At 33.7% G+C, this 24,173-nt stretch overlaps 1 protein-coding gene across 3 annotated transcripts in view; it reads right to left on the reverse strand.

Annotated features, from left to right (window-relative positions):
* Positions 1 to 24,173, reverse strand: part of PARP8 (poly(ADP-ribose) polymerase family member 8) — a 194,221-nt gene that overhangs the window by 69,835 nt on the left and 100,213 nt on the right. For all 3 annotated transcript variants that reach the window (XM_023210564.2, XM_023210563.2, XM_023210562.2), the window contains exons 5-10: positions 18,878 to 18,967; positions 18,249 to 18,319; positions 16,705 to 16,782; positions 15,370 to 15,464; positions 3,234 to 3,294; positions 2,714 to 2,804 (exon numbers count right to left, since the gene is read on the reverse strand). In XM_023210564.2, coding sequence (XP_023066332.1) covers positions 2,714 to 2,804; positions 3,234 to 3,294; positions 15,370 to 15,464; positions 16,705 to 16,782; positions 18,249 to 18,319; positions 18,878 to 18,967 — 486 coding nt within the window. The remainder of the gene's footprint in view (positions 1 to 2,713; positions 2,805 to 3,233; positions 3,295 to 15,369; positions 15,465 to 16,704; positions 16,783 to 18,248; positions 18,320 to 18,877; positions 18,968 to 24,173) is intronic.

Genomic DNA, 24,173 nt, shown 5'->3' on the forward strand with positions numbered 1-24,173 from the left:
CATCTATAGGAATAAAATGATAAACCTTTGACAATTACTGATTGATATTCACAACAAAACTCAAAATGACACGAAACAAATAAAACGAAAGCGACTGGTGATAAAGGAGGAATAATATGGAATCAGTAAGGAATATGGCCATATTAAAAATACAATGGGAACATTAAATTTAAGATGAAATCACGAAAACAATTCACTCAGTGGAGCAGAAGACAGATTGGAAAAAACATATAAAGTTTTCAGATATGAAGGATGAAAGAATTAGAGAAATGAAAAACATGGAGGACAAAAGAGTTAGATCCAATCAGGACATTGGGATTACCAGGTAAAGAAGGAATAATAAATAATTACATAAAATGTACTTGAGGTGAATTAAGACTCAGCCAGGTACACCATGCAAAAATAAATACAGAAAAACTAGTATCAAGGAGAAGAAGAAAAGCAGTCCAAAAAGTACACAACAAAACACAAACAAATCAAAATGGACTTCTTGCAAATAAAAAAAGTTAAAATACTTCAGGCACAAAATGAGAAGTTTCTAAAGCATTTTTGCTTTCTGTAGGAGGAGAACTATCATGACCTCACTAATTTTACTTGGACAAGTTTGTCTCATTCACAAAACAAAAAGTCATTCTCAGGTATGAAAAAGGAAAACATAATCCTCAGGTTTCCAAATTGTTAAATATATAAATCAACCCATATAGATGAAAGAAAGAGCAGATGAGTTGTGACACTAAAGGAATTGTACTGAACATTAAAATAATCTAACCATGAGTTAAAATGAGTGTTAAAATATTTACAAAACCATGCAAATGTAAAAAATCTTTAAAGAGATACTGCGAAGGAAAATATCTCCCTTACATTCAAGATTATATCAAAAAATAAGTATCAGAGGTAAGATTACATAAAAGCATGCTTCAGTATCATCTCACACAGATGGGGTTTGGGTGAGTAGAGATTAACCAGCCCAATTTCATTCCTAAACCTAAATAAAGTTCAGACATAAGGATTTCCTTTTCTTTTAACCACCATTAAAATAAAATCAAATGAGTACATTTCAAATCACTAAAATAAGAAAAAAGTTAGCCATATGGCAGAATATGTGGGGAAGGAACAAGAACACATACAACTATGGGCTGAAATATTCTTCATATATTACAAATCATTCCCTTATGGTGGATTTAACGACTTGAGGACAGTCTCATGACTTAACATCAAGGTGCACAGCTATTTATAAAATTCTTTACCAACTTTATAAAAATAAATCATAGACACATAGAAAACCGAAACAACACCAAGCCATTTAGCTTTCTCATTACAAGAATTATGAGAAATTACTTTTCTTTACATACTTAAATATCTGAAATTATCAGAATAAAAATATTTTAAACACTTATTTTTTCTTGTCCAGCATTAAATCAGTTAGAATATGTAATTTATATTATGCATTGATTAATTTGAATAGAATGTATTATGCAAAGACAGAAAACAAGTAACTAACTTTAAAAATGAAAGATTTTCCTGTATTTTATAAATCTGAAAGAACAAGTATGTTTCCTATATGACAACAAACAGTAGATGTATATTCCCTGATATGCCTAAAGGAAAAACATGCAGACATCATAGTAATTTGTGTGGCAGATTAAAGATGCCCATGATTTCACAAGGTACTGTCTATGTTCCTGTCCCTTGATTCTGGGTGGGCTCTTCAACTGCTGTGATCAACAGAATACAATCAAAGACTCACTCTGTCTTTTCCCGGTTGCTTCTACATTCTGTCTCTTGCAACACTTGCATTTGCATCCCAGTCACCACGGTACAAGAAGCCCAAACCACATGAAGAAGCTATGTGTCGCACAGGCACTCTAGCCAAAAGCCTCAACTGAATCCTGAGATGACACCTGCATCAACTGCTAGCCATTTGAACGTCCAGCATCGTGTGTATCCAACCCAGTGAGGCCTTGATTCGGCCCCAGCCCCACCCACATATGACTGCAAATCATGGGAGACTGCAAGCAAGAAGTGCCCAAAGAATAGTGAGAGGTAAGTTTTTTTAAGCCACTAAGTTTTAGGATTTCTTTTTTAATGTAGCAGTAGATAACTGGAACAATATAAGTAGATACAATTGTGTGTGTGTGCATGCATGCCTCTGTGTGTGTGTGTGTGTGTGTATGTGTGGTAGTAGGTAGGAAAAAACATTTTACCAAGTAAATTTTGGCAAGACTTATGATAGGGTCCTTTGTTGTAAACAGCTATGAGTTGAAATATAATAGCAACATTGTCCCTTAAAGATTCAGCAAACAAATATACTATTATAATCTCCATTTTCAAAGACAGAAATACATTGCATTAAAATTGAATCTCAGAATCAAAGAGAAGTAATTATATCTAAGGAAAACCCAAAATATATATATTTACTGAATTTCTACTCCTTTGCGTTTTTTAAATGTTCGTATCTCAGAAACTTGTCAGTTTCTGAAAATCTATAAAAAGAAATAAAGAAATAAAATCTATAAAAATAAATGTTATGTTTCTGATTCCATAAGTTATATTGGCAATAAACCATCTTTCTTAGAATGCAAGCTTCTTTAAATACCATTATCAAGATATTTAGCACTTTTGCTAGGAACTGACAAATGAACACGCATTTTGCTTAAGGCATAGTGCACAGCTAATTAATATTAAAAATAATAAAGAAAGAAATAAAACTAACCTGGGCCATTTAAATACTGCGTAAGTGAACAGTGTAGTCGAACAATTATAGGTTCTGTTCGAATTACTTCCCAAGCCACAGCAATCTCCTCCTGCACAAATATATTTGAAAGATGAATTAATCATACTTTAGAGTTCAAAATGAAAAAAAAAAAAAACACAAACTTTTAAAATTTATGCTCACAAAATGCATATAACATGAAGGCCTATAAGTTATCTCAAAACCCACTGTTGTGTGAAAATATTGGCCTTCTATGTATGAGAACTAAAACTGAACACTTAAAATATAACAAAGTATTACAAAAGCCCATACACTTCAGATAACATTAGAAAAAACAATGCAAATATATATGTTTATAAAATCTCTGCTTCTTTGACAATCACAGCAGTTCTTCACAAAGCACCTTAACAGTCAATATGTAACTACTAGTATTATAAGACAACTAAAAATTAAATTTCCCCCAAAATAAAATAAATGTATTTTAAATGCACCATTCATATTACATAAAATTGATACTTACATCAAGAAAGCTAACATCGATGTGCAGATCAATATCTACATCATCAATGGCTCCATATTCCCTGAAAGCAAAAATTAACATTATTTTTTTTCATTTTAATGATGCTTAAAAGATGGTGTGTGGTAGGTTATTTTATTTAAAATTTTAAATCACTAATTCTCATCCGTGATTTTGACAAGTAGCTCACATTTAACTGTGGATATGAAATAACTAATAATCTAGTTGGACTGTCATTTTTCTGTTTATACCACATAGATATCTTTCTATTGTCTTGTACACGCACATGCATACATAAAATCAACAGTTGCTTGGTTCATAGTTTTAAATATTCCGTTTTCTGTGGCAAATTAGTTAATCTTCCCATATGACTGCTTTGTTTTCACTACACTCTCTGAGGATAAGGAGCTGCTTCTGAAGACAAGAAAGGAGTTTATGACATGAGGAAGGAGTGTGGGGAAGACACACAATAATGCGCCCATAATTCTTCCTTCTAGTTAGGCATCAGTGGTTCAGAAGCCAATCTAAGTGTTCTGCCACTTAAATGTCAGTGTTTTGATGGGCAGCTCTAAAAGTCTGATATTAAAAAAAAAAAAAAAAAAAAGTAACTGTAGTGTATTCTACAGGAAGGAATTATGAAGACCAACTTTTTTACAGCACAAGTACTGCCACGAACCAGCATACTTCTTAAGCAAATGAAAGAATATAAAAACAAGTTTTAATATTCTCCATATATACACGTCTGTATTTTTTATATTCTTATAAAACTTTGAAGTTACAAATGCTATACATAGTGAGAGATAAAAACCACAGAAATAACTGAAATGATAAAAGTTAATGACCAATATTTACTCAGCACTGATATGCCAGAAATTGTTCTAAAGATCTTACATACATGAGATAATTTAATACAGTACTCACAAAACACCTAAGGTACTACTGCCATCTCCACTTTATAGATGCATAAATTGAGGCCCAGAGTACTAAAGTAACTTATCCATCATCACTCTATAGCAGAGCTGAGACTTGAATACATGTATTTTAGTTACTATTCAAGAAACTAGTACTTTGTGTTCAAAAACAGGTCAAGCACTAATGGATAATCTCATTAGGTCTTCACCACAGCCTTGTGAGGTGGATAATATTACGACATTCATTTTGCCGATGTGAAAACTAAGATTTAAAGATGTGAAAAAAGTTGCCAAATGAAAAGTAAGTTAGTGGGGAAGTCAGGAATTGAATATATGTCCAACTCTAAAACTATGTAAAGTATGGTATCTGGCATATAGTTAAGTACTCACTAAAAATTTATATCTATTATGTATGCAAGTAATAGAATTATAACACATAATTGTGCCACTTTATAGAGTTCAGAGAAGAAACTTTTAATGACTGAATAATTTTATGTGATTTAATGAATAAAGGAATCTAGGGGGTCTTTTTGCTTTCTAATATAAATAACCAAAAACCAAAGCATATTAGAATATAAAGTAGCCTCTGTGCTTTCTCCATTCTCTCCTTTAAAAATACATTAAAACATTTAAAACATTGAGCACATTTTCAACTTTTATGAAATGATACTCTTATTCTTTCATGGTTAATATCATTTTTTTTTTTTTTTTTTTTTTTTGAAATGGAGTCTCGCTCTGTCGCCCAGGCTGGAGTGCAGTGGCCGGATCTCAGCTCACTGCAAGCTCTGCCTCCCGGGTTTATGCCATTCTCCTGCCTCAGCCTCTCGAGTAGCTGGGACTACAGGCGCCCACCACCATGCCTGGCTAGTTTTTGTATTTTTTTAGTAGAGACGGGGTCTCACTGTGTTAGCCAGGATGGTCTCGATCTCCTGATCTCGTGATCCACCCGTCTCGGCCTCCCAAAGTGCTGGGATTATGTTACATAAAGAAAGGGATAAAAATGATTTGCATAGGTATTCCTTTTTAAAAACCATCAAAGCATCATAACATCTGTGCTTTGCAAACTATTTTCAAACTATTCTAAAAATTTGAAGAGGAAGGAATTCTTCCAAACTTGTTTTATGAGGCCAGCACTACCCTGATACCAAAACCATATAAGGAAACAACAATAACAACAAAACTACAAGCCAATATTCCTGAAGAATACAGATGCAAAAATCCTCAACAAAATACTAGCAAACTGAATTCAATAGCACATTAAAAAAACCATACACCATGAGCAAGTAGGATTCATCCTAGAGAGTGCAAGATGATTCAACATATGCAAATCAATAAACATGATACATCACATTAACAGAATCATGAAGAAAACATTATGATCATTTCAACAGACAAAAGGCATTTGATAAAATTTAACATCACTTCATGATGAAAACTCTCAACAAATTAGCTATAGAAGGAACATAACACAATAGAGGCCAAATTTACAAACGTACAGCTGACATCACATTGAATAAGGAAAAATTCAATGCGTTTCCTCTAAAATATGGAACAAGACAAGGATGCCCACCTTTACCACTCTTATTCAACCCAGTACTGGATGTCCTAGCCAGAGCAATCAGGCAAAAGAAAGAAATAAAGGATATCCAATTAAAAAAGAGGACGCCACATTGTTCCTGTTTGTGGATGACATGATCATATATATATAAAACCCTAAAGACTCCACCAAAAAAACTGTAAAACTAATAAACAAATTTAGTAAAATTGCAGGATACAAAATCAACACATAAACAATCAGTAGTGTTTCTGTAGACCACAAATGAACTATCTGAAAAAACAAATCTTATTTACAAGAGCTATGAAAAATGAAATATATAGGAATAAATTAAACCAAGGAGGTGAAAGATTTCTACAATACAAAATATAAAACATTAATGAAATAAATTCAACAAGACACAAAAAATGAAAAGATAATTGCTTATTTACAGATGGAAGAATATTATTAAAACATCCATACTCTAGCCAAAGCAACCTACAGATTCAATGCAATTCCTGTCAAAATATCAATGACATCCTTTACAGGAAAAAAAAAAAAAAAAAAAAATCCTAAAATTCACATGAAAGCACAAAAGACCCCAAATAGCCAAGGCACTGAGCAAAAAGAACAAAGCTGGAGACATCACAATACCTTACAAAGCTATAGTAACAAAAACAGCATGGGACCAGTGTAAAAATAGACAGTAGACCAATGAAACAGAATAGAGAACACAGAAATACATCCATACACTTAAAACCAACTAATTTTCAACAAAGGCTCCAAGAACACACCCTGAAGAAAGGGCAGTCTCTTCAATAAATGGTGCTGGGAAAACTGTCCATGCATAAGCAAAAAAATGAAACTAGACCCCTATCTTCATATACAAAAATCAACTTAAAGTGGATTAAAGATTTAAATGTAAGACCCAAAAATATAAAATTACTGGAAGAAAACATAGGGAAAATGCTTCATGGCATTTGTCTGGCCATGGATTTCTTGAATAAGAATTCAAAAGCACTAATAACAGAAGCAAAAATGGACAAATGGGATTACATCAAACTAAAAAGGAAACAACACAGTGAAGAGACAACCTACAGAATGGGTGAAAATATATCTGCAAGCTATGCATCTCATGAGGGGTTTATATCAATAATATATAAGGAACTCAAACAGTTCAAGAACAAAGACAAACAAACTAATAATCTGATTTTAAAAGGGGCAAAAGGCCAGGTGTGGTGGCTCATGCCTGTAATCCCAGCATTTTGGGAGGCCAGGCCGGGCAGGTCTACTGAGGTCAGGAGTTTGAGACCAGCCCAGCCAACATGGCGAAACCCTATCTCTAATAAAAATTCAAAAAATTAGCCAGTTGTGGTGGCACACACCTGTAGTCCCAGCTACTCAGGAGACTGAGGCATAAGAATCGCTTGAACCCAGTAGGCAGAGGTTGCAGTGAGCCAAGATCGCACTACTGCACTCCAGCCTGGGTGACACAGTGAGACTCTGTCTCAAAAATAAAAATAAAAGGCAAAAGACCTGAATGCGCATTTCTCAAAAGACATACAAATGGCCAACAGGTACATGAAAAAATGTGCAACATCACTGATCATCAGAGCAATGCAAATCAAAATCACAGTGAGATATCACTTCGCTCCAATTAGAATGGCTGTTAGCAAAAAGATAAAACATATAACAAATGCTGATGTGGATGTGGAGAAAAGAGAATCCTTTTGCATTGCTGGTGGAAATGTAAATTGGTATAGCCATTATGGAAAACAGTATGAAGGTTCCTCAAAACATTAAAAATAGAACCACCACATGACCCAGCATTTCCACTATTGGGTAATTAACCAAAGGAAATGAAATCAGTCTGTCCAAGAGGCATCTGTGCCCCCATATATACTGCAGCACTATTCATAACAGCCAAGATGCAGAATTAACCTAAGTGTCCATTATTAGATAAATGGATAATGAAATGTGGTACATACACACAATAAAAACTGCTCAGCCATAAAAATGAAGGAAATCCTGTCATTTGCAGCAACATGGATGAACTTGGGGGACACTGTGTTAAGTAAAGTAAGCCAGGAAAAGAAAGACAAACATTGCATGATCCAAGTCATTTGCAGAATCTAAAAAAAGCTGATCTCGTAGTACAGAGTAGACTACCAGAGGTCGGGAAGCATAAAGTGATGATGAAGAGGAGAAATTGGTCAACGAGTACAATATCACAGTTCAATAGGAGAAGTAAGTTATAGCACAGTAGAGTGACTATGGTAAACACTAGTATAATATATATTTCAAATTAATCAGAATAAAGGATTCTTGATGTTCTCACCACAAAAAAAGATCAGTGTTTGTGGTGATGGATATGCTAAACACCATCATTTAACCATTACATAATGTACTGAGACATCAAACTGTAAACCACAGATCTGTACAATTATTGTGTGTCAATTAAAAATAAAATTTTAAAAATTGTGTAAAGCACAGTATCTGGCACTAAATAAAAATTTCTATCAACTATTCAAGTAATAAAATATAATCCCTTTTATAGGGTTCAGAGAAGAAATTTGTACTGATTAAATGGTTTTATGTAATTTAATGAGAAAGGGAATGTGGGAGATTTGCTTTTTGATATCTATGATCAAAATAATGTCAGCATATCCAAATATAAGGTAGTCTGTGTGCTTTCTTTGTCCTCTCCTTAAAAATATATTACAACACTGGTCGGGCGCAGTGGCTCATGCCTGTAATCGCAGCACTTTGGGAGGCTGAGGTGGGTGGATCACTTGAAGTCAGGAGGTTGAGACCAGCCTGACCAACATGGTGAAACCCCATCTCCACTAAAAATACAAAATTAGCTGGGTGTGGTGGCAAATGCCTGTAGTCCCAGCTATTTGGGAGGCTGAAGAAGGAGAATTGCTTGAACCCAGCAGGTGGAGATTGCAGTGAGCCGAGATCGTGCCATTGCACTCCAGCCTGGGCAACAAGAGCAAAACTCCATCTCAAAAACTAAATAAATGAATATATATCTATATGTGTGTGTGTGTGTGTGTGTGTGTGTGTGTGTATACACATAGAGAGAGACAGAGAGAGAGGGCACATTTCCATTTTTAAGGAAATTACACTTTTTATTCGATTCTGTTCTTTCACTTCTTCTATGATCAGCTGTTTTTCCCATATTGCATTATATTTTACATAATACAATACATAATTTTATAATATAAAATATATTATAAAATTATGGATTTTATATAAAATTTTATAATGTAAAATTTTACAATTTTATACATAATTGTATAATAAAATATTTGGTTCCTTTTTATTTTTACACTATAAATATTGGCAAACAGCAACTGGATAAAAAAATCTATGTGCATCAGTCTTCTTGTAGAATCACTTCTTGAATCACTGGCTTAAATAAACATTATAACCATATCTGGGATTCTTGATGTATATTGTTTAACTACTGTTTTAAATGGCTATAACAACTTATAATTACACCAGCCAGTTTATCACAATGACCTTTTCCTACATTCTCATCATCATCAGACATTTTTTTCTCCCATCTTTGCCAATTTTATGGGAGGAAAACATAAAACATTTTTTTTTTGAACTTATTTACATTGGCAAAACGCTGGTATGCTTACAGGCAGGAAGATTAAAAAAATATATATCAGTATGACCCTTATCCACAACTGTTTTCTCCATAGTTTTTCAGATTACTTCAACAGAATTTACCATAAAAGAATAATCAGAATGTGCATACATGCCTTTAAAACCACTTACATGTGAATTTCTAAGTATTTTGTATATGATTTCTTAAATGACGTTTTGGATAAAAGTATCTTCCCAATTTCTAACACTCCAAAAAAGGAAAATGAAGGGTTGCAAGTGTTCCTCTTCTTCACCACAGCAGAGCATGAATAAAGAATTTTAAGGAGGCAGAGGCCCTAAAGGTTTGCAATTAACTGGATTCTGTAGGTGTAGATCTATAAATAGTTATACTTTTTTGTTTGTATGCCAGATTTCTAAGAATTTACAAATGACTCTACGTATATGCAAACCCATTTCTGTTGTGATGACCTTTTTATATAATGCCAATAATTTCATATTTCCCACTGAGAGATTACAAAGTGTGATTACAGTTTGTCCAGATGCAGCGACCCAGTCATCAGGATTGCTTCTATACCTGAGTAACTTTCAGCGGCCCAGGATCTCATGAATAGCAAATGCAGAATCAAGTTGAATGCTTGAAATATGACTACAACTTGAATTGTGAAGCTAGATACCTGATTGTGTCCTGAATGTAGTATTCGATATATAATAACTCAAAATAATTTCATGTGCTGCCTATATTTCTTCACTGTGAACAGATCACATCAAATTGATGAATTTGAATTTTTTTAACATGAGGGAAACAATACAGAAATGATCTAATGAAATTGTTTCATTCTGGTCTGAAAAGAATGCCTCTACAAATGTTCTTTCCCGACATGTAGTGACACATTAAATTTGGGGTGAGCTACTCTTTTAATCTACATTTCTTGAAATCTGGTAATTTGATTTTGGATATTTAAATGTGACTTAGCTCATTTAAGCATATATGTATAAAGTTTTTTTTTCAATGAATGTGGACTTTTGAGCCACTGTGTTAGAATTCTTAGCAATTTGTTCTCCTATTTTTAATGGAACTACTCAAGACAATATCCTCACACATGAGACATTCACATACACACTTACAATATATTAACATTTAATATATTGGTCCTCCTTTAGCTATAAAGCTTCAGCTTATTCATTACACTGTTATGATGTGTTATAATGCAGCCTGATCAAAATCAGCAGTCATTGTGTTGTTTATGAAAATATATTTCAGATATCTAGCCTTCCTGTATGGAAACACACACACACACACACACACACACACACACACACACACGTGCATGCATGAAACTCTACCACATGTTCCTAGGAAGTAAGCCTCTATTACTACTTGGTTATTTCGTCTTTCAAAAACTGGATGGTTATATTTTGAGAAGACAGATATTTTGTGAAGATACATACACCTTCCCGTGTCATCTGAAACTCAACAGCTTGCATGTCTATCTCTGCATGCCTACTCAGTGTGTGGTTTTTGCCCAGCGTGGGAGACATGTTTGTGAATGGGCCAAGAAATATGCAAACTCAGTAGTCAGGAAGAAATTTTGGCAGATTAAAGCATTTGCAAGACTGTATCCAAGGTAGCTATACATTTCTCTAAAGAACAACAGGGCTGAGAAAAATTTTAAAATTAGATCCAGATAAGAAAAGAAGCTCATGTAAAATTGTGCATAAGAGGTACAGTATAAACAACTGCTAGAACTCTGCAGTCAACATAACAATCCTCAGTTTTGCTAGGAGAAAGTCCTTGCGTTGGGAGTAGTGGTTAGTGTTTAGGATCTGAGCACCTAAAGCTTACATCTAGATTATGTCCCCGTGTTTTGGGAAAATGCTCTCTCCTTTCTTTCCCCTCTGTGCCTCCTGCCATCACATCCCTGATTTTCAGAGTCAGACTGTTTTTTATTCTTTGGCTTGGAGGCAGAGGGTGAAGACTCAATATGCTAGAAAGGAGATTACAAAACATTCAATCCAAGATCTTTTTTGATGAATGATACACATCTATGTAGGCTAAGGTACGTTGTGGTAATAAGCATTTTCAAAATCTCAGTGGCTCAACATGAAAAAAGATTTGTATCTCACTCCTACCTTATGGTTAATATAGAATTAGGGGTTAGGGTGGGGCAGCTCACTGTTGTCATGAAGGGGCCCAAGGAAGCAGAGCTGAGGGGACATGGGAACCAACACACTAGCACTTGGCTCACATATGACTGGCCAAAATTAGTGATATGTCCATGCCTAACATTAAAGAGTACAAGGAAATACAATCCTACCATAAGACCAGAAAAGGAGAACCAGAAGAAATGTAAGCAGTCCTACTGACCACTACAAATGAGAATTCAGAAATTTAGAGAATTTAAAGCAGTGCATTCTGAGGTATACAATTTTTTCTTTCCTTTCATTTACTGTTTTTGTTTTTTAAAGGAGATATATGTTTGGTGGGCATGAGTAACGTGATATAGGTTCCTCAAGCCACCCCAAATCCTCAGAATGCTCGTTTCCCAAACATTACCCTCAAAAGGCCTGATTACAATTGTCTGTGCACAAAAAGTGATCGAAATAGTCACAACAGTTGACTGTTCACAATAGAACAGTCACAATTTTAGAAGCTTCCAGCCTACACTAAGCATTAGTCACAATAAAAAGGTTAGACTATTACTCATATGACTTAAGTTTTCTAAATGAAAGATGGCATGATCATAAGGCAAAGAATATTTTATATTAAATGGAAGTTTTAAATTTCACAAAGAAACGATCAGGATCATTTCTTTCCTAAACAAATATGAATTTTCTGATCTGTAATTCCCTTTCTAAAAATACTAATTTTAATTTATTTTCCAATGACACTGACCAATTTTATTTTCATAAATATATAGACACATTTTATGAAAAACACAAAATGCATTTTGTTGAATGATTCAAGATGACACTTATTCAGACTGATCACAAAAGTTCATGTTGCCCCAAGACCTAACTCACTTCCTATACAAGAGACTATAAATCAGAATTATCGTCAATGTTTACATGTATGATTCAACAGCCAGTAGTAGGCTTTTGGATGGTATGGCAAGGTAGAATTGTCATTACCTACTTAAGTAATATATCTATCATCACTCACTTTTTCTACACCGTCTTTCAGCCTTCTTTAAGAGGATTTTGCCTCAACAACCTCAGGATTTTGCCTAGGCAATCTCAGTTACTTCCATCTCTTACATAGAACTTAGATGTGGTTAGCTGTCTTTCTCATTAGACGTTGCTTTAAAAAAAAAAAAAAAAAATTACTCCTAATAGCCTGTTGTGCATATTGAGGTACTTTTGCTCTTCAAACTTCATTAAGTTCTTGTAAGCCCCAATTAGGTAAAAGAACAGCTAATTAGAACAGTCTGTTTTCAACAGACTTAGAACTTGGCAAGGAAGATGATTTCAAGACCTTCTGCCTAACTACCCACCTCTTTTCCCTTGAATCCAAGCCTAAGTATTTGAGACTAGACAGTAAATTCATTCTCACTTAAGTAAATCAAACTAGTCCTGCTGTGATTCACCTTTATTCCATGAAGCCTCTAGGAGTTATTTATTTTGGAAATATCCTCTACAGCTAGAGAAAATCTAGAGCAGGCAGGAACACGGCTTACATTCATTAAGATTTAAATGGGACCAAAACTATTACAAGTGAAAAGGGTAAGGGGAAAAAATTCAAAACACTGATATGACTTTAGATACTTCATTTGACTGAATTTCCAAACATTTTTTAATCTAATTTCAGCAGTGAACAATTATCACTAACTTTAATAATATAAAATACTAATGCAGATCATCACAGGTACTTAACAAATGCTTGGCGAAGAAATAAAAAAAGACCTTCATCTATACATGGCAATATGACTGGGGCCTAGACAGCATGGAAATATGTTTTAGAAAAATATTAAACTATAAAAGAAATCAACATGTGCTAACGTTGTCCACTAAACAAAAATACATATTTCTTTTTTTTTTTTTTTTTTTCGAGACGGAGTTTCGCTCTTGTTGCCCAGGCTGGAGTGAAATGGCGCGATCTTGGCTCACTGCAATCTCCGCCTTCTGAGTTCAAGTGATTCTTCTGCCTCACACCTTCCCGAGCAGCTGGGATTACAGGCACCTGCCACCATACCCGGCTAATTTTGTATTGTTAGTAGAGATGGGGTTTCTCCATGTTAGTCAGGCTGGTCTCGAACTCCTGACCTCAGGGGGTCCGCCTGCCTCGGCCTCCCAAAGTGCTAGGATTACAGGCGTGAGCCACCGCGTCCAGCAACCAAATATATATTTCAAATAAAAGGAAGTTGAAGTCTATGTTGTATTATGATTGTTAGTTATATCCCATAGACATACTTTGGTGTATATAGAGATGGAGATTATTGTGCTTAAAATTAAAGTTGTAAGCTTTCAAGCAAAGTTCAATTACTGTTAAAAAAAAACAAAACAAAACAAAACAACAAACAGCCATTGTTTTGGACTATGTATTGATAGTCCCAATTGCCTTCTTCATATATTCATTCTATAACACTTACAAATATTCACATTACCTAATCTGGAGCCATAACAGAGATCAGTGTGAAATTATTGAAGCTAATTTGCTAAAACTTTGAAGTTTGCAAAGACTCGCTTTTCCAAATATAATCCCAACACTTTCACTCAATTGTAGCCTAATATACCTTCATGAGTAGAATAGAGATGGTCTGGGTACACAATCCCAGTTTATCTTAGACTGCAGATGGTAGGGAGTTTCTGTTTCTGCAGTTAAAATAAAATGTTTGGCAATTGTAAATTACAGCTGTGCTGTACTTTCCAATTAAAATGATTTGTTTTCCCTCTCAAAATATGTATATGTCCATTGAAGAAGTTACAACCAGATAATGTGAATGTCTTTTTTCAGATGTTGCCACTGAAAACAATCAGGATGCCAGCAGCCTATATTTCATGCATGTCCTATGTTATGCTAGGTACCACAATACATGAAGAATTAAAATCCAAACCAAAACAAAACGAACAAGAAAAAGCACTGCCCAACCATTCACAGAATTCAGTCTAGATGGGGAGACGTAAGTCAAATAATTAAAAGACATGAGATGAATAATAAACAAGGTAAGAGCCAAATGTGATGGGAGTCCAGAGAACAGAGTAACTTATCTGCATTGGAGATTCCAAGAAGGCTCACAGAGAAGCTGACCCATGGACTGGGGCTTAAATAGAGACAGCAGTGGGATTTGAAGAGACGCGTTCCCTGATCAAAGAATTGCTTATGCAAATGCCCAAAGTGAAGAGGAAATATGGCATATTTGGGTAGTCTGGGTGCATAAAGGGGCCAGTCTGAGTTCAGGGTACGAAAGGGGTCTGGAATTCCATGGAGACTTCGAGACTACACTGTAAGCAAAGAATGGAAATCTGAAATAACCAGAGCTGATTCCTGGAAACTATTATGGTGGCAGAAAAGGTTTTTTCTTACATTAAAGAGAAAAAAGAAAAGTAAGGATGGTGGGGTCTTCCGAATGATTAAAAGCAATAAAAATAATGTGTAAATTTATCACCAAATAATAGGTAACTACAGAATAAAATACATTATCATTCAAACAAGTACTGTGCAAAGTTACACTTTTTTTTGAGGGACCAGATAACAATGTAATTTGGATACCAGTAGGTAGACATCATTTACTTTTATCCTTCACAAGCATGTGGCCATGATTTACGATAACAGCATGGTCCCAGTGGGCCAAATCTATTCTAGGAATTAATTATGACACTACTTAAGATTGACACGTCTTCAAACTAACTCTTGAAAATAATTTTTAATGCAATCGATGTACTCTTAAACAACATGTATCAAAAAAATAGCCATAAATATGTCATTTTGTATAAGGAGAAACAGTAGACTCTCTCTAAAACACTTTAAAGTATAATTAAAACCCCAAATTTGTCCTTTAATTTAAATTACTCCAAAAGCAAATTTCAATGACTCACCATAAAATTTTAATTTTATTCACCAGTGATATGTATTTACCTGAGAGAAACTGCATGTGGCCCATATATCTCTCTCACTGCTGACAAATCAGATTCTAGTTGTGGGTGCTTGTGCAGTTCCCCATCATAGTTCACCTGATGAAAAGGGATAATTTAAAAGTGTCTCAGAGGTGAAGGGAATCAAAAACGTAAGCAACCTTTTGAGATAGGTCTCCCTGTGTGTTTTGCCATGGGCATTTTTTAGCTTCATTAAAGTAATATATTCACTAATATCCTTAAGTTCACATATGACTAGAATAATTGATTATGGTTGGAACTTAAAGTTAGTTTATATTAATACAAAGAAAAAGCAAATGTAAAAAACTAGTGAAGTGTCTGGCAGATAATCTAAAAAACTTCTAGAATGAAGATCAAGACTAAAGAAAATCATTTACTTCCCCTCTGTAAGAATTAGTAAACAAAAATCAAACAGGTGTGATTTTGCATAATGTTAAAATGTTATATTGGTAAATGAATCATTTTGTTGGGAAAACTATCTCATTGCTAGAAAGACATTCCTGGAGAAAGGAAAGCCCGTTTTATCATATAATCTCTCTGTAGCCTTGCACATGCTTGACTGACAAATTACTAATTTTTCATTCTGAATAAATAAATTTACTTGCATTCTTTTACATAATTTTGGCTTTAATGTCCTTCTTTAACATATTACCCTCCTATTATACTATCCAACTTATAAAGCACATTTGCTCAAGGAGTTTATAGAAATAGAACCACATATTATATAGCCACACCCTAAAATCAATTGCTCAGTTTTAAATTTTAGCATTATCCTGTAAACTTCTGATGAGTTCTTCTATATATGTGGCTAGGCTATTCTCATATATTTAAATTATGATGATTCTTCATAACAATTTTTCAACACCAAGAATTCAATGGCAATGAATACAAAAAACAAATGATGAAGATGCTCAGTAATTTCGGCCCATCAAATTTAATAAAGGTTAACCAGCTTCTATTTAAAACTAACAATATACACTTTTATTACAAGTGTCATTATCTCAAAATAGTGACTGAACACAACATGCTTAAGAAATTCAAGTCAAAAGCATAATAAAATGCTATCTGCAAAATCTCTGTAATGAATTAAGATGAACTTCAATGTAAATAAATGATTACAATTAAAAGGACTGCAAGGGAAACTTAATTTCTAAAAATAGGTAGAAAATGTGCAAAGATAAACTATATAGATTTTCTGGTTAGTTACAGAACCCTGAATAACACACAGGTACCTTAACTCTCAGGCACAGATTACCACTAGGACAACATGGCTATTAGAATTCCAAGATTAGGTATTTGTAAGACCAGGTGTCCTTACCTGCCCTCCATAATAAAATTCTTCGGAATCATTGTCACCTTCAGAATCTTCCTCCACTGTACTATTCTGTCTTGACTCCTTAAAATAATAAAGTAAGAAAACAATTTAATGGTCAAATTATTTTATCTTTCTAAAATAGCAAGCGGCTATAATAGGCAGGTCTTGAGCATATATTATGGATTTTATATATAAAACATTCTTGATGCAGTATAACCCCAAAACAAAAGGTAGTGGGAGACAAATGGCTTTGTGAGTGTACTCAGCAGCACATCTGTTTTGAAAGTTCTCTTTCACTGATTTTATAGGAAATGCACAATTCAATATTTGATGTATATTAAAAACTTATGTATAATCAATTATACCTTCAGTTTTGCTCTGATAAAACATTTGGCAAGCTTATACTAATTCAATTTTATTAAAAAGCTCCTCAGCATTATTTGTCCCAGGCTGTTCTCACTTCCTCTGCCAACTCTAAACAATGGTATGAAAAAAAGAAACTTTAAATGCAATAATATAAAATCAAATTATGAAAATAAATATGAAACATATTATGAGAACTTTTGATATACAGAAACTGTTTGTTTCAGAATTCAGATTTCAACAGGGTATTTAATTTAATATACTTCAACTTGAAGTTTGAATTTCTAATTAACTGAACCACATCTGCCATGTGTCTGAAGTACAAACAATGAAAATTCATGGGGATATTCCTATCACTGGCCCTATTAACACAGGAGAAATGTAAGTATTTGGACACAGGAATCCATTCATCCAGTGCTTTGTAACCATCCCTAAACTTCTAGACTTAATTTCAAGTTCTTAAGGAAAACAAACAAACAAAAAAATGTGCAAAAGGAAATTTGGGTTTTATAAAATTCTAACCATTTTTGGTTTCAGCAAGCCTTTTGTTCAACCAATAATTCTCAATGTGGATAAAGAAGGGAACAATGAATGGTGCAACACTAACAGGAAGAGGAGAGTTGGATCAAATGCATAATTTTGAAAGCAAAGAATTGCTGGTCCCATTGCAATCATTTTGTTTGTTTAATATCCTGATATTTATTTATAGATTCAAATAAAGTATTTGGAAACAGAAAGAAAAGATGAGCTTGTGTTTTTAAATACTGACAGAAAATAAGACTATGTACACCCTCGGTGTCACTTTGGCTAAAGAAATCATCTTTTAAAATTTTAAGGATCCCATCAAAATCATGTATAGCCATGTGTACCTATAAATCAGTTACATAAGTGTTCCTCAGTTAATTACATTGTTTGATGAAAGAATACAGAATAAGTTAAGCTTTATATACATTTTATTTAGAGTTAAACCAGACATTTCTTTCTATGATTTTAAAGGGACCTTCTTCTCAAAGTTAATTTTAGGCCACTTCCTACCATAACAAACACCCCTGAGCCATTAGTTTTGAGTTTCATTCACCATATACCATTTTAGTCTCACTAATGATGCTATTAACTACACATACACAGTAAATTTTAAATGTATCTATATTGTTTCTAGAAAATAAAAAATATAATTTACATACCTCCCCATTTTCCTTTTGTAATTTGGATTTTATGGATAAGCAACAGTTAATGTCATTTGTTTTTCTTAATTCTGAAAGAAAGTTATAATTAAAAAATATATCATGGTATTTAGTATGCTATTCACCAAGCATTCATGAGTTTTGGTATAAAACCACCGTTTAGGTGATTCCATCTCCTTCAAAAATGAATTAAGAGATATTTTGAAATCATGTCATGTTGAGGAGTTACACAATATGCAAGCTATTCTGATTTTTCACTGTGCAGAAAGATGTGATTAAACTAAACAACCGCTTTACAAATTCCTTCAGCTCTCACTCTATATTTCATGGTATCTTCATTGCTGTAAGTGTGCTTTTAAAATATTTAGTCTGTCACTATGTAAGAAAATATTTTTACAACAGCAATGTCAGCATAATACGTTTAAACAGAACTTTTAAAAACTACTTTAAATTTATGCGTTTACAAAATTGTTAAAAAATATACTTTAGATAGAAAATTTTCATGGAGACTGGATTTATAGATACGGAAGATAAATATCTGTTACTGGCTAAATGAAATAAACAAACAAACAAAAAGGATAATGCAATTTAAAAAATTAACCTAGAATAAAAAATAATATTACTATTACCTGTTGCTATTCTATGAAAAATTACTGGTATTGGCTCTGTAGTAACTAGCACATCTTCATCATTCTCTGAACTTGACACATATGTATTATCTGCAAAAAAAAAAAAAAAAAAAAGGATAATTAAAGGCATAAGTTTAAAAAATACATCCTTTATAAAAATCATAGCTAATTTATATGCACATCACTTTAGTTCCAACTCTCATAAAGCACACACTACTGTTCTGATTAAACTCAAAAAATACGATAAAGTAAATTGCAGATTTATGTGTGAAGTAATTGTAAATAGTCTCTTTAAAGACATTTGTATCTCCTGGTGAAATACAGATTTTGAATAGAGACTATCCAGGTACATCTCTAATATCCCTTATGGAAATGAATCATTTGGATGCAACTCGGTACCTTAATTCTCTGGACAGGGTCCTTCCCAATATTAGCGTCTACTATAGGGAGCAGGGTTAGTGAGTAGAGAGAGAAAACTAAAGAAAAGCACTTGCTGCAATTAAAAAAAAAAAAAAAAAATATTAGTGGGCTGGACGCGGTGGCTCACGCCTGTAATTCCAGCTCTTTGGGAGGCCTAGGCGGGCGGGTCACTCAAGGTCAGGAGTTTGAGACCAGCCTGGCCAAAATGGTGAAACTCCCCATCTCTAAAATAAAAAATAAAAATAAAGAAAGATTCATTATCAAACCATTCAAATATCTGAGCTGAAGACTTTGTTGTAAATCATACCTTTCATATTGCTCTAATACATATTTTAAAATTGATAAAGTCTCACAATTATCATTCTTCCGTGAATTAAATTATCTACATGCATTATACAAGTTGAGTGCACAGAACACTAAATCAGTCCATAGAGTCCTTAAATTTATTATTCACTATTTGCTTCCTCTTAAAAAAAATAACATTTTTATGAGTTTAGCACTCTTTCTCTGATGAATACAGGTCTCCAAGTGTATAGTAATACAATTCCTAGGTATTTATTTTTCTTTGCTCATTGATGATTGCAAGGCATCTCTCAGAAGAGCTTTTCAACACACACTTCATCAATTCATTAATAAGGGTCCTATAATGCACCCATCAATGACCTACTAAATAGTATAAAATAGCATGAACACATAATAGAAGCATGGATCAATTTCTGCTAGGAAAAATTAGTTGTTCTTATGACACAGTGAATGCACATTAAAAGATATTTTTGATCCCAGTTTTCATAATATTGTGTCAGTAGAGTGAAAACACAATTTTTAATTAATACATCTCTAAGTCATTATTTCCAAAGAAACATCTGTAGCATTCTTAGACCCCAAGTAATGAGTGAATGATAGTGATCTGTATGTACAGATTAGCTGCAAAAGATTGCCAACAGACCTAAGGCTTTAACAGTCAGGGAGCTAAGCAGGAGTGGATATGAATTAGATTTGAGACAAAAGACGTTTGCCTCATTATTTTGATTAGTGCAACCACAAATTTTGCTTTATTTAGTTTTCCAATATTTTCACGGAGGATATGAGGTTTTCATGCTTATTGAGTGGGACCACAGATTAAGAAACAGGTTTAATATAAACTTAATTATCTCATTAGTTGAGACTTTGATCACTTATCTAGAGTCGCTTCTGTCGGGAACCTCATACTTTCAGTATCAAAAACGCCTATTTTTTTTTTTTTTTTTTTTGAGACGGAGTCTCGCTCTGTCTCCCAGGCTGGAGTGCAGTGGCCGGATCTCAGCTCATTGCAAGCTCTGTCTCCCGGGTTTACGCCATTCTCCTGCCTCAGACTCCCAAGTAGCTGGGACTACAGGCACCCGCCACCTCGCCTGGCTAGTTTTTTTGTTTTTTGTATTTTTTAGTAGGGACGGGGTTTCACCGTGTTAGCCAGGATGGTCTCGATCTCCTGACCTCCTGATCCGCCCGTCTCAGCCTCCCAAAGTGCTGGGATTACAGGCTTGAGCCACCGCGCCCAGCCTAGAGTCAATTTTTTTTATTATGTCTTAAACCCTCACTCAGAGTCTCACTGATTTGAAGTCGGTTGCTACTTAATATAAAACCTAATTATCTGTTTTCCCTGTGCACAATGGATTCCCTGGAGCTAACATTTAGGACAGAAAGAGTATTAGAAGGGAGCATTAGAACAACAGAAACAAAAGCTGCCCCCCAATTAGAACATCCAGAAGAATCCGTAAGGGGGATAGCATCATGCAATTTCACAGTATCATGGAATGACAAAGATTTTACTAAAACACCAAGAGGCAAGTTAATTAAGACATTATGTTTAACAAAACAGGGGAGTGAATAACTAAATAGAAAGGATTTTCTATCAAAATGGCTTCACGTAAAGTGTCAACACTGGAAGACAGTGAGATTTGATTTAAGAGAATATAATTTGGTGACTATATGTTGCATAGGCTAGACAGCATTATGCCTTCAAACATACCATTTTCTAAGAGATTCTGTATGGTTTGTATTTTGATTAGTGTTTAGGCATTAGAAGACATGTAATTTCTTATTTTGGCTTAATTTACCCCAAATAAAAATGTTTCCAGGTTTCATGATATTATTTATTAAATTGCTATTATTACATAATAGGCCAGATCAGATCACAGAGATAGACCCAATTTATGATCAGAAACGTAGGACAAGAAAGAAAGCACATCAGATCTAGAAGCTGGTTCAATTATTTGAAAGAATTCACTTTGCTCTGAATTCAAAGCACTCTGGTCCTGGGCTTTTCCTTTTTGGAAGATTTTTGATTACTGATTTGATCACTTTACTGATTATTGGCCTGCTATTATTTTATGATTCAGTCTTGATAGGTTGCATGTCTCTAGGAATTTATCTATTTCTTCTACTTTATCCAGTTTAGCAATCCTTTTAAGATCCAGAGGAAATGGAATCAGTATCTTGAAGCGATATCTCCACCACCATGTTCACTGTGGCATTATTCACAATAGCTAAGAAGTGGAAACAACTTAAGTGTTCATCAATGGATGGCTGCATAAAGAAACTGTGCTACACATATACAACAGAATATTACATTCAGCAACTAAAAAAGAATGAAATCCTGCCATCTGCAACAACATGGATGAACACAGAGGACGTTACATAAGCCAACTGAAATAAGCCAGACACAGAAAGATAAATACTGCATGATTTCACTTGTATGTGGAATCTAAATAAGTTGAACTAGTATAAGCAGAGAGTAAGAACAATGGTGGCTAGGGGTTGGGGGACACAGGGAGATGCTAAAGGGTACAAACTTTCAGTTAAAGCTATAAAATCAACAAGTTCTGGGACCTAATGTATAACATGGGTGGTGATGGATATGTTAATTAATTTGATTGTGGTAATCACTACATATGTATACATACATCAAATCACCATATTGTATACCTTGAATATATTCAATCTTTGACAATTAAATATTTTAAGATTTAGAAAAATCTAGACACTACTGCCAACTAGCTGTTGATCTCCTTTAGCCTAAGCCACAGTTATAGCTATAAAATGAGAGGTTTGCACATGATCTTTGATGATCATCCCATCTGTATGAATCCATTCTGTTGGCTTTTTGTTGTTGCTTAATTCCTTCTAAATCTTCCTCAAATTATTTTGACATTTGTAAAAATAACGTATTTGTTTACAGGAGAAAGTGGAGTGTAAAAAGTGTTAAAGAAAGGACTTAAAGTAATAGAATGAGTAAGTGACAGAATAAGAATGTTTTTAAACTCAAATTCCTTCACTGGAATTCTCCATCTTGACTTCTAAGCTCCCCCCTTTTTGTTTTCTGAAAACCTCTGGGGACAGTTAGATTTTTAATGTGTATGTTTTATAGTATTTAGTATTTCTTAAACTGTTGCTTTTATTCTGCTTCAAATACAGCATCATTTAAGTCAAGTCATTCCATCCCTCACTGCTATATAACTTAAGATAAATAATTATAACTCTAAAAAATAATTATATTGATTTCATGTTACATTCTCGATATTTTTGCTGAATTTTCTATATAATTTCACCTCATCCCCTACCGCAGTCAATTATTTTCCCTATTTTAAATACTAGGAAACTAAGGCTCAGAGAAATTAAACACTTTGCTCAAATTACTTATTAATTACCTATACACTAGCAAGTGGTAAAACTTGAATCTGCCTAAATCCAAAAATCAATGTTTTGTCACTATACCATGTCCTTTTCTAAATATGGAAAGTATTGTCACTAAAAAGTTGCAATATCTTATAAAATATAAATGCTTATTAGGTATAAAAACAATTATATTTTCAGGGCTGTTATTTGATATAGACTATAGGATTCTAATTCTCACTGAAGAGGTTTATTCACAAGTTATACCTAATGCTCAAGCATATCATGTAGGTCAAGACTCTTTGGACTCACAGGTAGTAGAGGATCCAGAAAGTACCCCTTCATTCCTCTACTAGGGATAAGAGAGTCCACTCCCAACAGTAGGTAAGCCTTCCTAATTAAAAGTGGAAAGAGAAAATTTTAAAGAGTTCTGCCATTATAGCAGAGCCAACCTGTGACTTGAAATACACACAACTATTGTGTAATCCATTCTCTTACATTAACAAAAAAAAAAAAAAAACTGTCTTCAGTATAAAATACACAAAGAAGTACAAGTAAATCAGAAGGCTGCTCTATTTCTTCACTTAATCGTGAACAGTCAACATATTTAGTATTTCACTTATATACATGCTATTATGTATGCTGACTCAATAAAGACCCTCTAAATTTTCATTTCACTAAAACTATGAAATAAATTTCAATAGATGGCACAAGTTAATTAATAGATCACAATTATAAAAGGACAAATCTGTTCCTAGGGACATAAGCTAGAATGATGTAATCTTGACTTTGGAGGATAATACTGATACATTTTCATAGAGCAAAGTAAATTTCATATGTTCAGACTTAGATGATTAGTTAATTACTGATCCAAATAATCCAGGAGAAGGTGGGGGGGCCTAAGCTATATTATTAGAAGGAATTAATAAACGTTATATCAAGATTACTGCGTTTAGAAATTGGATGCAACATTAAAAAGAGTTATTTGTTTGAAATATTCTTTTAAATGGGCAAACTATTTGGAAGACAAACCAACGGAGGGAAGAACAAGAACAAATTTAAACAATAAAAATGGGCCAGAAGAAATAACCAGAGACATGGAAGATTTTTACAATTACGGACCAAATACTATACTTTTGCTAAAAAATTTGGACATTTAACCAACATAGAAACTTTCAAGAAGAAGACGTATTTTAAAATGACTAAGAAATAGGAAAACAGAAGG

This window comes from Piliocolobus tephrosceles, chromosome 4 (genome assembly GCF_002776525.5).
Source record: "Piliocolobus tephrosceles isolate RC106 chromosome 4, ASM277652v3, whole genome shotgun sequence".
Classification (NCBI taxonomy): domain Eukaryota; kingdom Metazoa; phylum Chordata; class Mammalia; order Primates; family Cercopithecidae; genus Piliocolobus; species Piliocolobus tephrosceles.